Source organism: Daldinia vernicosa (genome assembly GCF_022497035.1).
Source record: "Daldinia vernicosa strain CBS 139.73 unplaced genomic scaffold F5Y00scaffold_18, whole genome shotgun sequence".
NCBI lineage: Eukaryota > Fungi > Ascomycota > Sordariomycetes > Xylariales > Hypoxylaceae > Daldinia > Daldinia vernicosa.
This window is the reverse complement of record NW_025953934.1, coordinates 58,812-71,968: the sequence shown is the minus strand read 5'-3', so window position 1 is coordinate 71,968 and position 13,157 is coordinate 58,812. Positions and strand designations below refer to the sequence as shown.

Below are 13,157 nucleotides of genomic sequence, written 5' to 3'. Positions count from 1 at the left end.
CTAGTTGTAGTGTACCGTTCAGCCCGCTGTCTTAAGCTAAGACGCGATTTGTACCCAGGTACCTAACCGTCATAGGTCCAGTCTGCTGGGTGTCGGAAAGTCTTGGCCAATCCGCAATTGGAGACAGCATCTCTCATATCGTCCAACTTTTACAAGGATGATAACTTGGAAAGAGATAGTTGCCCGGTCAACCACAGATTCACCTTTGAATTACACGAAACTCTTGGCCACGCAAGCGCTTAACTGATATATTCCAAGGAACTTGACGAAATCGATAAATTATTTGCAGATACTTTCCGCAAAGGGCCTGCATGTCCATCTACTCTATATAGATTGAGAGACTCCTTGCGTGTCTATGAGTCTATGAATGTATTCATGTCTATATTGTAATTAGTCTTAATTTTATCATTCTTTATACCCATGGCGCATGACGAGGTGGAATCGGACGGCCACCGGCGTAGGGATTCCGATGCGCATCATAAAAGACATAAGAAACGGAGGTCCAGAGAGCCCGGCTCAAAAAGGCCTACCTCGGGCCCGGAAGGGACATCACGGGGTACGGCTCAAGCTCAAAGGCTTTCTATGGGCGCACTTGCTCAATTGAATGAATATAACTCCCTCGAGCCTGCGGAAGAAGCGCCGAAAGAACGGGAGCGTAAACCGAAAAGAGACCGACCCCGACGAGAAGAGTATAAGGCCGTCGACGCCGAATACGAGTCACCTAGGAGAGCAGCGCGGCGCTCGAGGGGCGACCGTGCGCATTCCGAAGGAGAGGGGTATGAATCACCTAGAAGGGAACGACGGCGGACAAGAGAATACCGAGACGGGGAAAGACTTCGAGAAAGAGGATACGAATCTCAGGATATGGAGGATCGACGGCATCGGCGACGGCATCGCGGAATAGAAACGGAGGACGAAGAGGCTATAGTACGAGACAAGGAACGAAGACATCGCAAAAAGGACCGAAGAGTAGTCAGCGGAGCTATCGTAGAGGAGGGGAGGGCGACCTCAAGGATGAGGGGCGGCGCCGCGAGTAAACATAGCAGTTATGATAGCTACGACAGTATCGCAAAGGAGAAAGCGGGCACGCAATGGAACATACCAGGGACTGTCAGAAAGAAGAAACGATGTAGGTTTAAAAGGCCTAGTGCCAAGGCACGTTATTATTAACATTCTCAAATAGGGATCATAGCAGGCGTCGCGCTTGTGATACTCATCATTATCATAGTGGTAGCCGTCGTCGTAAGCAAGAAGAACCAGGCCAACGACTCCGGTTCGCATAACTCCAGCCTCGACGATATCTCGCAAGATAGCGTCCCCCTGGCTGCGAGGGGAACTTATCTGGACCCTTTTACGTGGTACGAGACGACGGACTTCAACGTAACTTATACGAACGAGACGGTAGGTGACCTGCCTGTTATGGGGCTTTTCATGGATTGGGACGACTCCAAGTCTGCCAACGACAAGGTCCCGGCCATCGAAAAGTCGTGGGGCGACTACACGGAGACACCGGCACGCGGTGTTAATCTGGGCGGCTGGCTCTCGCTCGAACCTTTCATTACGCCCTCGCTATTTAACTACGACAGCAGATTGGGCATCATCGACGAGTGGACTCTATGCAAGCATCTCGGTGCCAAAACAGCAGCTTCGACTCTTGAAAAGCACTACGCCACATTCGTGACGGAGCAAACTTTCCAGGAAATACAGGCGGCAGGGCTAGATCACGTCCGAATTCCCTACAGCTACTGGGCCGTGCAGACGTACGACGACGACCCGTATGTCTTTCGCACCTCGTGGCGTTATCTCCTGCGCGCCATCGAGTGGGCGCGTAAGTACGGCTTACGAGTGAACTTGGACCTTCACGCATTACCGGGAAGTCAGAACGGCTGGAATCACAGTGGAAGACAAGGCACAGTCAATTGGCTCAACGGCACCGACGGCAGCCTCAATTCGCAGCGATCGCTCGACGTACACGATCGTCTAACCAAGTTCTTCGCGCAGGACCGCTACAAGAACATCATCACGTTTTACGGCCTAGCAAACGAGCCGCGCATGGTGTCCCTTTCTGCAGACGCCGTTATATCCTGGACGACAGAGGCGTTCAACCTCGCGCGCAAGAACGGCATAACAGCCAACGTCGTGTTCGGAGATGGCTTCATGGGGCTCGGCAACTGGCAGGGCAAACTAACGGGTATGGACGGGCTAATACTTGACGTGCATCAGTATGTCATTTTCAACAACGACCAGATCGTCTACACGCATCAGAAGAAGGTGCAGTACGCCTGCGACGGGTGGACGCAGCAGACGCAGCAGAGCATGGACACATCCACCGGCTTCGGCCCCACCATGTTTGCCGAGTGGTCGCAGGCCGACACTGACTGCGCCAAGTACCTAACCAACGTGGGCTGGGGCAACCGGTGGACGGGCACGTACGACTCGGGCAACTCGTCAACCGAGGCCCTAACGCCGAAGTGCCCAACTCAGAACAGCTCGTGCACGTGCGACGATGCCAACGCCGACCCGGGCTCCTACTCGGCTTCGTACAAGAAGTTCCTCAAGATGTTCGCCGAGGCCCAGATGACCAGCTTCGAGAAGGGCTACGGCTGGTGGTACTGGACTTGGGATACTGAGGACGCGCCTCAGTGGAGCTACAAGAAGGGCCTCGCTGCCGGTATCCTGCCCGACTTGGCCTATGATAAAGACTTCAACTGCGATGCAGACGTGCCCGACTTCTCGGATCTAAGTGAGACTTTTTGATTGCCGATCGCGGTCGAATTTAGGTTATGTTATTTGCTCTGCTCGGGTTTTGCTTTTTATGACTGTTTGCTTCGCGTGGGGGTTGGCGTCTGGGGAGGCTGGACCGGTGTGTTTTATGGCTCGGCATCTCAACCGTCTGTCTGCCTGCCTAATCTCCATGCATCTCTATCCATTTTTTTATTTTTATTTTTATTTTTCTGTGGAATGGCAAATTAAGCTAAGGCCGAGTAATCTATAAACAAAACGGGCTTACCAATCACAACAGCTTACCAATGCCTCCTAGCGATGCAGAGGAGATCCCAAGCACGGTGCGTAATAAGATCAAAATCAAAAAGTATCTAACCTAGGGTAAATAAGCAAGTAAGCAGCTAAATTCAGCTATGATATCAGGCCGGGTTTCACAAACGGGTCAAAGGGAGAGAGAGAGTGGCGTACAGAAGCCGAGAAGGAAGGATTAGCCGCGGGTATCCCGCATCCGGTGGCGTCTCCTTTCGGCTCCTGGAGAAACCGGAGCGCAAACATTATCTCGCGCGCATAAGATTAGTTTGTAACTATGAGCGTTTTGCATATACCCATTGGCAGGCGGGCTGACATTATTGACATATATATTGGATATTGTACATGAAGTATGGTAGAGGAAAGGGGGGGGATAGGGGGGATGGGGGTTATGAGATGGGCGAAATGTGGTCTAGGTCTATGAGATGAGCTGTGTATATACTCTACGGAGAAATTCGATGATTGCAAAAGGTAATAATGAATAATGACGAATTAGTACACGCACTGTTTTCGGCCGATATGTATTGGCATCTAGCATACGGTGCGGCTCTCCTTTCCGAATTATTGTATGATGTATCAGGCGTTATGTATTGCGGGATCCGCCTTGCATAGCATGGGAGGCGTATGTGTATGTGTATGTGTATGTGTATGTGTATGTGCGTGTGTGTGCCAGAAGGGTAGGATTATGAGGCTCTGCGGTCGAAAAGTAACTGTCAAACAAAAAGATAAGGTAGCATGCATGGAGATGATCGCGGTGTGGCTACCGGGAGCGTTTGAATCCGGCCTCTAGGATGGCAAACCGTTATACACCGAGGCCGACGATGTAGGGTGGGGGCTACCGAAAAGGAGGCTGATGGAACGCACGTTAAAACCTCTGGCTTTGCTTGCCGCGTTTTGCGCAAGGTTCCCTCTCGCCTCCCCCCAAGCCACAGAGTTGCATTGCGGCTGATCCTACATTGATTGTACTTTTGACTTTTTGCTGACAGGTTCGCCGGTTCGCCGGTTGACACAAAATCTAGATCGACCAAGGCGAGTGCAGAGTGCAGCAGATCAGGAGAGAACCGAGAAGTGGCTTGATTTGCCCGCCTCTGATATCGGTGTTTGAATGGATCGTACCAATTGACCACGAACAAGCCCGAATACAGACTTATGAGGCTAGAAGCCGGGAATTGCATTGCATTGCCGCGTGTACTGAATAAGCGACTCGTACGATAGGTACTCAAGAGGTGGAAATAAAGTGCGAAGTAAGCGTGATTAGGCAGGTTTAGCCAGCTAGCTGAATGCTGAATGTCCTGTAAACGACCACTCATCGTCATATTCATCGTCATATTTATCACAGCTTCATCCAGCTTCTTAGAATAGATGCCTTAGCTGAATGCGACAAAGGGCCGACCCGTGAGTTATCATGTTCTAGACTTAACCTAACATCTAAATGTGACTGTGATAGCCTCGTGATATGGAAAAGATAGTAAGAGCGAACATCAATGACCTAGTTAGTTAGTAGACTGTCCATTCTTTTCCATTTGTTACTGTCTGACAAAACCAAAGGATTCCTGCCGTCCTATAGCCGTTTGAATGTGCCAAGTTTACGGCTGGTTGCGGTTCGCAAGTTACTTCCATACTTAGACAAGCTTGTTGTGAAGTCCAGGAACGTAGGTATGTAGCGAAGGGGGAGCAGACATAGCTGGATCTCGGGAGAAACTAGAAACCGCCCCGTTCAAAACCTCAGTTCGTGCTTCTAACCGCGCTAGGGTTTCACTTTCGATGTGTAAATACGACCTGCTCCGGCGGTTAGGTATTTCTAAGCTTGATCTGTATCATCTATGATTACGAGTCAGTGGTCGAGAGAAAACGACATGTATAGCTGGGATGCAAAAGCAGGACCTGCACTAGTGCCTCCTGCCTCCTGCACCTGCGGCCGTAAAGATGATTCCACAGCTGAATCCCAGTACGAGTGCCGAGAGACACGTCGATTTATGCTGTAAATGCATCATTTCATGGCCGTCGCGGTCGGAAGTAGCACCTAGCCTTCCGAATACGCCAATTCCCCCAACTCCTCGTGGCGATTCAACATTCTTCTTATCTCTTGTTGCTCTAGACTTGGATGCTATCGAGCGCCACTTCATATCGAATGATGTCAAAAATTCTTGCAAGGTAGGTCATTGGCTCCTCTCGTCTGCGATATGCAGCGCCACATAATGATGTTTTGACCCGAGCGTACGAGCTGTAGGACATACTTCTCATCTATTCTTCCCAGTCCGTCGGGCCCAACTACGCGTGAGCTTATTGGTGGCTTTGTAGACGTGCTTGCTGTTTCGACCACTTGGCGATAGATGTATTGTACTGGATAACTGTTAGAGGCCTTAGCGGCGGCCTTGTAACCTCGTATCAAGTTTTCAATATATGCCCACAACCGACGTACGAGGAGGGCTAATGAGCGTGTCTTCCACGCAAGATATGGCACCTTACCAGATTGACGAATTGCTTGCTTGTAGCCGCTCCCATACCTGCAGGTGGAAAATATACACACCTATCTCCTAACTTAGGCCCTTGGTATCACCTAGCTGGGTCTCGGGAATGTTAAGTATCTGTATCGATAACTATAATCGCAGGGTTAACGAGAATGAATTTGTATAAGCACATCGAATAGACTAACTTGGAATAGTTTAGAGGTGACCTAGCATCGTCTGTCCGGAAGTCCGACTACCTTCTATTATGACTAGATAGTTTCCCCTTTTAGGGGGTTCTCGTCCGTTACGATGGAACGTTATCCAGCACGTTGCTCATACCAAAAAATTTGCACGGTCATGTTTGACCCCAGAGACTGGTTATTGACACTGTCTATAGACTGCCAAGAATACGTAGGGTCCAAGCCTCGCAGCCTAACGTAACTCATGGTGTTGAAGACTAGGTACTAGTGCGAGTCCGTGATGAAAACTTAGATGATACTGTCGTGATACAAAGACAGGGTACGTAGTCGCAAGTCTCCCTCGAAATATTTTTGTAATTGCTTTGTCAGATTCCTGCGGATCATCGTGATCTTGCATGTCCGAAGCAGCTTTTCCAAGTTAAAGTTCTGTGTGACTTGTTGGGATGAACTGTATAACACCTCATTATAGGTAACGCAATTCTCATGTGCAGCATGCTTCGAACCGTGACATCATGTGTGATACCACGACGAGTGACTGCAATATCAAGACGCAATGAACGCCCACGTCTTCATGAGTTGTTCATGTCTAGGACCGTTGATATACTGCCTCGAGCCGGGCTGCATTTGGAAGAGCGCTTCCCAGGTTACACGAAGCTTGTAGCCGTTCAGCTGCTTTTCTAAGGAGTCGTTATTCTTGATGAGCTTTCTAGTCTGAGCATTATTTCTAGCCACTAGCCACTTGCCACAATTTGTTGAGAGGCGCAATAGCCACTCAGGTAGTAATCTGCCCCTACATTGTCTCTTCCATGGCTTCCTGTCTTCCCCAGGTCGTGTAGCCTAGATTATATTGCAACGCGCGAAGGTCGTATGCAGGTGAAACACGTGACTTTAATTTATAACTGGTCGGCCTGTAAACACAGCTCTTGGGCTACTCAAATGCCGTGCTTTTGGGGTTCAAGTATAACTGATCGGTGCTATTGCATGATCCTCCAAAGGATTGACATGCTGTGTCGCCCCAGTCCATCTGGCCAAGAGCAGGGCTGATATGCCCTATGATATCCTACAATGGAAGCAGTGCCGGCGTTAAAAAAAGATGCGATTATACTAGTGGAAGGACCGCATCTACTATCCACGATGGGTATAAGGGGAATAACAAGCCTTCAATGAGGTTGCATCCCGCAATAATAATGGAGCGCTATCCATGCAATGCACGACATTGCAGCAGCGGACGGTTGGCGCCGTGGACTATATAGAGTTGGGTAAGCGATCTGGGATAGACAAGACTATATCGAAGCTGTAAAGCTGTATAGGTGTATAGGGTTTCCGTATATGTGGGCGACCTATCTTGGCTATGTTGAATGTTATTATATCGTGATAATGTCGGGTAAAGCAATATTAATACGTATTGCATGCAACCGCTTATTGAAATAGTCGCGAAAGGACGATCTAGAAGTCGGATGCGGACTTCCCTTGGTCACACTGATGGTGATCACTACATATTGCCCCTTGGGTGGTGGTATAACGAACGATGAAGGTCTCTTGCAGTGAAGATCTTCAGGTACCCCGGAGAATTCGGGAAGGTTGGCGATAGGATGAGGACGACCCAGCGGACGGCAGAACGTCTAGATCAGCATGGCGACCTTCCTATTTCACTGTGATTTAGGGGCGGCGGACGTAGCAACAACGTTGGAGCATCTGCAAAGAATGAGGGAATCTCTGTATGTATTAATTTATCCATCGATTCCACGTCCCAAGTGACGCGTCCAAGAGAAAGCTTCGACTGGTCCCGTTAGAATCTGATTGGTCCCCATCAAATTTGGACTGCATGTGCATATGGATTGACCCATGATAAACATGGCTAGGGGCAATTACTCGGCATTGCATCTTGCGTCTTCCTTCCCAGTCAGGCTCGGCACACCGGAGAAGTAGGCCATGATTCGACGAAGAGTCGCTCGCTTGCGTTGGTTATATTCAGCCATCGCTATGCATGTAAGGAGCGCCATTCTTTTTGACGATAGGGGGCCAATTTGGAGCTGTTATCGTTGTTATTGGATATACGTACGTACCGATGGTCCATCCATAGTGGCCCCGTGTAGATTTATATCAGAGATAGTATACGTGTCTATACGAAGAGATAGAAGACATGACGCCGGCATGCTCACCTGCTAGAACTGGAAGAGATGAGCGCATGGGAGTATCGTCCATGATGAAACATGAAATAGCGGGAATGGAGAAAGGGGTAGAGGGGTTGGATGACTCGCAACTTGTGCTGGACAATAGAGAATGGAGAATGTAGAACGATGGAAGTATGTAATATGAGATACTTCGTATATGTACCTAACGTACCCCTGAGTTACATAACCTAAGACAGGTATACAGGCAAGTGCGGATGAGTATCTAACACTTGTCTATCTCTGTTTAAGAGGCAATAATTACCTAGGTAGTTACCTACCTTGTACATAACATACCTGCTGTAAGGAAAGAACGAACATAGCGATGATGGTTACAGCAACATACACTACCTAACCTAAGGTATACGGCGTACTATACCACATGTGTACCTATGTACCTCCCTAAGTGCCCCCCTACATGTATCCCTTTAGGTGTCCAATCTTAGATGCATCAAATACATGCATGTATGTATAAGGTGCGATAACAATTCTTTCACACTTCGCTTAATACATAGTTACATAGAAACATGTAAATTGGTAAGGTGGTATGCTTAGATAGAGCCCAAGACACCATGATCTGCCAAGATACTCTTTGGCTTGTCTGGGGAAGTGCTGCATCAACGGTAAAGAGCCCTGTCGGGACTCAATCAGGCTTGGGGGTGGGTGAGAGGACACCTGAAAATGATGTCGTGCAAGGTTCTCACGTTTTTTATAGTTAGTCATCCAAGTTTGTAGCGTGGTTCGAATCGTATCCTTGGCAGAATTCTTGGCGTTGGTTGGTCCGTGCCTGACTGGTCCATTAGACCTGGTGGGGCTGTCTACTGCATTAGGACATGCAGTTTTAGGTCTAGCTTCGCTTGGCTTTTTCGCCTTTTTGTTCCTTTTTGATAAATGCTCTTCTTGTTCTCTTATGGGACTCTTATGGGAAAATCCACTTATCATACCGGCAGACTGGCTTTTTCTCCATTTACAATCTGCAATTAACTCGGCTTACAAGCGATAAAAGGAAAGATAAAGGATTAAAAAAGGGTGTGCCCGAAGAGGGGAAAAAGTAAATTCAATAACAAATAACAAAATCGACAAGATGAAAATGAATTTGAATTAAAGTTCAGATGATTTTATGAACCCCGCAATTTGGTTGAAGGACCAAAGGGAACTACAATTTGAGAATGCGGAAAAGCAGTAGCCAATGAGGTGCCCCTCTTTCCTCTTTTTCGGCTTACCACTCTACCGACCGATACCGATATCGTCAATTCTTTTTATTATTATCAATTTTTTTTTTCCAGGTTTGCTGGCTCACCAAACTTCGAGGCCCGTGTCATTGGGTCATTGGTGTCGACATCGACTTCTTACTAACCTCACTCTTCCATCTTCTTTAACTTTTGCGCCACCGCCGTTTGATGCCAATTGATTGGCGCTACAACTCTTTGAATATGAAAAATCCCGACTACTGACATCTCTTCGTCAATATTGTATCATTACAATATTACGCTTCGGCGTATTTAATTCTCGCTCTGCTTTCGCTTGATTTAGTCGCTTAGGTAGAGCTCTCCGTCCTGTTCACTCAGTTTACCCAGTTCGTCGTCGATCATCGAGTCGCTGGATGCATCCGTACCAAATCTCCTGTGCAGCTCTCGCCATACTCGACCATCCTCGCAAAGCCGCGCAGCAATAACGCATACGCAATAGCCTACATATCTTCTTACCTGCGTATGGTACATTAGTTACATAGGTCGCCGATCCAAAGTAAATACATACATCCATATACATACGCACATATACATACACACACACATACATACACACATACACACATACACATACATACCTACTTCAAGCTACCTCTTCCATATCTCCCACCCTCCTCCCTACCCCCCCTTCAGGTGTTCTATTCATATCCGAATCGCCGACGACAAAACAAAACTCTGTGCGCCCCAGTACCAAATGCGAACAAGCTCAGAAGTTGCGGCTAGCTGCATCACCGTCGACCATCCCGCATACCACCCCAGCCAGACGCCTCAGTGCCTTATCCGTCGCCGCGTGACTCCATGAGCAAAGACCTGTCCCCCCGCGCAGCCCGGCCCGTTATAATTCTTGTTCAAACGAAATAACATCCCCCCCCCGCGATCTGTACGAACAGAGCGGATAGACCCGCTCGACGGGGCCCCCAGCAAGCCTTGTCCCCGTTGCACAAGGAACGCCTCTTTGTAACGGGGAACGGGGAACTAGCCCATTGGCGTCCGCCTTGCTTGACTACGCTGAATACGAGCGGCCTGTCGTTGCGCCGTGCTTGTGCAAGCTTTCTTGGGGGGGTACTGGCCCCTAGACACGGCTGTCGCACCGCGGCAGCGTACAGCGCCATAATACCTAAGCTAGCGTCTCACGCAGTATCTTTAGCTTGTCATTACCTCCAGCTTCGATATACATCTTCTCGGGCGACTTCATTGGCTTGCATACGCCACCAAAGTCGATTGCTACTGGACCACGATCCAAGCCGAGGGTCTGTGCTGAAGTTGAAGCTAAGAGGCGGTGGGAAGATTGTACTAGTGCTTGAAATAGGGAAATATTGAAATTCTGAGAGAGCCCCCCCGGCTCTGACTGTGATACTCCTGCGGGGATTCGCAAAATTCAGCTATTTGCTGTTTTGGATCAGTGTGGTTGTGCCAGACTTATCCCGGGACTTGCATTGCCATACCATTCATCCGGCGTGGAAAGCTGAAAAGGAGCTATTCTATATAACTAAGACAGGATGCCGGAAGACGTTGAGGCAAATGGGGCAGAGGTCTCAGATGCCTTGTCCGATAATGAGAACGAGTACGACGACATGGAACAGCCTATCAAGGACGAAGATGCTAAGATGACTGACCAAACCACGTCGCCCGAGCCTGGCGGCGCCGACCATTCAGGAGAGGTCAAGAAGAAGTACGATCCTAAAGACCCCCACCGCCCAAGGAGAAAGAAGGCGAGACGTGCGTGTTATGCTTGCCAGAGAGCGCATCTTACATGCGGTAAGTCTCAGCCCTATGCCTATGTGCCCAGGCCTGCATCGTAGTCCAACTGTCTCAACGACCCCACAATTGAGCTACAGCCAATGTGTCTCAGCGTGAATCGAGTCGAGACGCTATGAAGCTAGACTACTGAGTAGATTTACTAATACTTCAGTAGGAGATGAGCGTCCATGCCAAAGATGCATTAAGCGCGGTCTTGCGGACGCCTGCCAAGACGGAGTCCGGAAGAAAGCCAAATATCTTCACGATGCTCCTCCAGAAGCTTTAAGACCGGTTCTGGGACCTACTTACAACCCAGCGGTCCATACGAAGCCAACAAATGGGAGGCACCTATCTAACGGGAATTCCGAAACCTCGCCGTATTATTCGGAAGCTTCCAATTCGTCTACCTACTCCATATTCAATGGCAATGCTCAGGGACAGCTATCATCCCTTTCCGACAATATGTCTTTTGCTGGCCAGCATTCTCCGGTGACGCCCGGGTTTCAACCGCCGAACACGTCGAGAGCAGCGCAGATGGGCTCTATGCAAGTTCCTCAAGTATCTAGCGAGATGGGCCATAATTTCTCAACCGCCTTATTTGACCCTAGCAATCCTGCAATATTCAATTTCGACCTCGAAGGCCTGAATTTTGGGAACCATTACGGTGCGCTTGAATTTGGGATGCTTGGCCATATGTCTTCTGGAGCCGCGGAGACTCCTCCTAGAGACGCTATAGCTCATCCTCCCGGGACGGATGTTAACTACGGATCTACACCGGTTTATCGAAATGGAGTCAATCAATATAGTCATAGTCATATGTATGAGAATGGCATGAATGATGGCTTCATGAACGTTGATCCAAGCAACGGCGGCACATATCCGGGTAATCTGCAGCATGGCTTGCCTCATGCGTACGCCGTGGCGGCTGCCGGACCGACGCCAAATAGTCTAGCAAGTCCAAGCACAGACAATACATCAAGCCCGCAACCCACAGGCTATGGATTCGATAAGTCGCCAACTGCGAGCACCTATACACCTGCCAGCTCTCAACCAATCGCTCAGCCTACACGACCAAAACCAAAGTCCTCTAGTTCCACGGGTCGGTTTGGGCCTCAGTCTATTTTAGGCAAACGACAACGCGATCCATCTGCGATCTACGATACCGTCACCGAGCCCTATCCATATCTTACTGGGTTTCATAACTTAATCGCATTTGTCCAGCGAAGGTTTTCCGCTAACAAGACCCTACGCATCGCAAAATCTCTTGCCAGTATCCGACCTTCGTTTATTGCATGCACAAGAAATCTTAATCGGCAAGATCTTATTTTCATGGAAAAATGCCTACAGCGGACTTTATTCGAATACGAAGACTTCATGGGCCATTGCTCTGCGCCAACTATTGTCTGCCGAAGAACTGGAGAAGTGGCGGCTGTAAACAAAGAATTCATTGCTCTGACCGGATGGACCAAGAACGTACTGCTAGGAAAAGAACCCAACATGAATGTCAATAACGGTCGGTCGGGATCTGAGTTGAGTAGCCTCGGTAGCACAGGCAAGCCCGAGTACGCTACGCCGCGGCTAAGAACAGCCCAACCGGACTTGGGCAAGGCCTCGGAAGGCAAGATACAACCGGCCTTCATTGCAGAGTTCATGGACGACGATAGTGTGGTTCAATTCTACGAAGATTTCGCCCAGTTGGCCTTTGGCGATAGTCGCGGTCATGTCACGAGAAAATGCCGACTCCTCAAATACCGAACGAAGGAAATGAGCGAGTCTTTAAGCAGCGACGAATCCCCTCACAAGGACCGACGCAACAGTAGCATCCTAAGTAATAGGGTTACGCGGATCGACGGAGAACACGGTATATCCAAACTCGAAAAGGATGGCAAGATCGACTGCACATTCTGCTGGACCATCAAGCGCGATGTTTTTGATATACCAATGTTGATTGTCATGAATGTAAGTTGACTCATTATTGTGTTCTCTCGGATTGATAGACTTGCTAACACCCTTGTAGTTCTTACCGTGTTACTACCGCAATCAGGACCAATTGGCCGTATAAGGATATGCCAGTTGGAGCACACGTATAGAGGCAGGCATGTTTCTTGGTTTGTTCGTTTCTAGTTCACGGGACTACTATATATAGGTAGCATGGGTGGCGTTTTGGATGGAGCTCGTATTTAGGAGCTCTTCTCCCTTTGAAGGGAGCTGGTCATAATGCATGTTATCTCGGGGGCTCACGATAGGGTAGACACGGCATAGAGCATGGGTTTCAAAATCAGTTTTACGGCTGATCCACCATGAATTTCATTG

General features: G+C 48.9%; 3 protein-coding genes across 3 annotated transcripts; all 3 read left to right on the top strand.

Annotated features, from left to right (window-relative positions):
- Nucleotides 1-178: 178 nt before the first annotated feature.
- Nucleotides 179-3,392, top strand: F5Y00DRAFT_234570 (glycoside hydrolase family 5 protein). The gene is made up of 3 exons (XM_048007443.1): nt 179-1,129; nt 1,184-2,954; nt 3,011-3,392. Exons 1-2 carry the CDS (start codon nt 421-423, stop codon nt 2,755-2,757), a joined length of 2,283 nt encoding a protein of 760 aa, XP_047865637.1. The 5' UTR covers nt 179-420; the 3' UTR covers nt 2,758-2,954; nt 3,011-3,392.
- A 3,515-nt stretch (nt 3,393-6,907) lies between these two features.
- Nucleotides 6,908-8,173, top strand: F5Y00DRAFT_234562 (uncharacterized protein). Its single transcript, XM_048007442.1, has one exon. It carries the CDS (start codon nt 7,616-7,618, stop codon nt 7,850-7,852), a length of 237 nt encoding a protein of 78 aa, XP_047865636.1. The 5' UTR covers nt 6,908-7,615; the 3' UTR covers nt 7,853-8,173.
- Nucleotides 8,174-10,410: 2,237 nt separating this feature from the next.
- Nucleotides 10,411-13,064, top strand: F5Y00DRAFT_48866 (uncharacterized protein). Its single transcript, XM_048013726.1, has 3 exons — nt 10,411-10,862; nt 11,020-12,803; nt 12,862-13,064. Exons 1-3 carry the CDS (start codon nt 10,604-10,606, stop codon nt 12,904-12,906), a joined length of 2,088 nt encoding a protein of 695 aa, XP_047865635.1. The 5' UTR covers nt 10,411-10,603; the 3' UTR covers nt 12,907-13,064.
- Nucleotides 13,065-13,157: the final 93 nt, after the last annotated feature.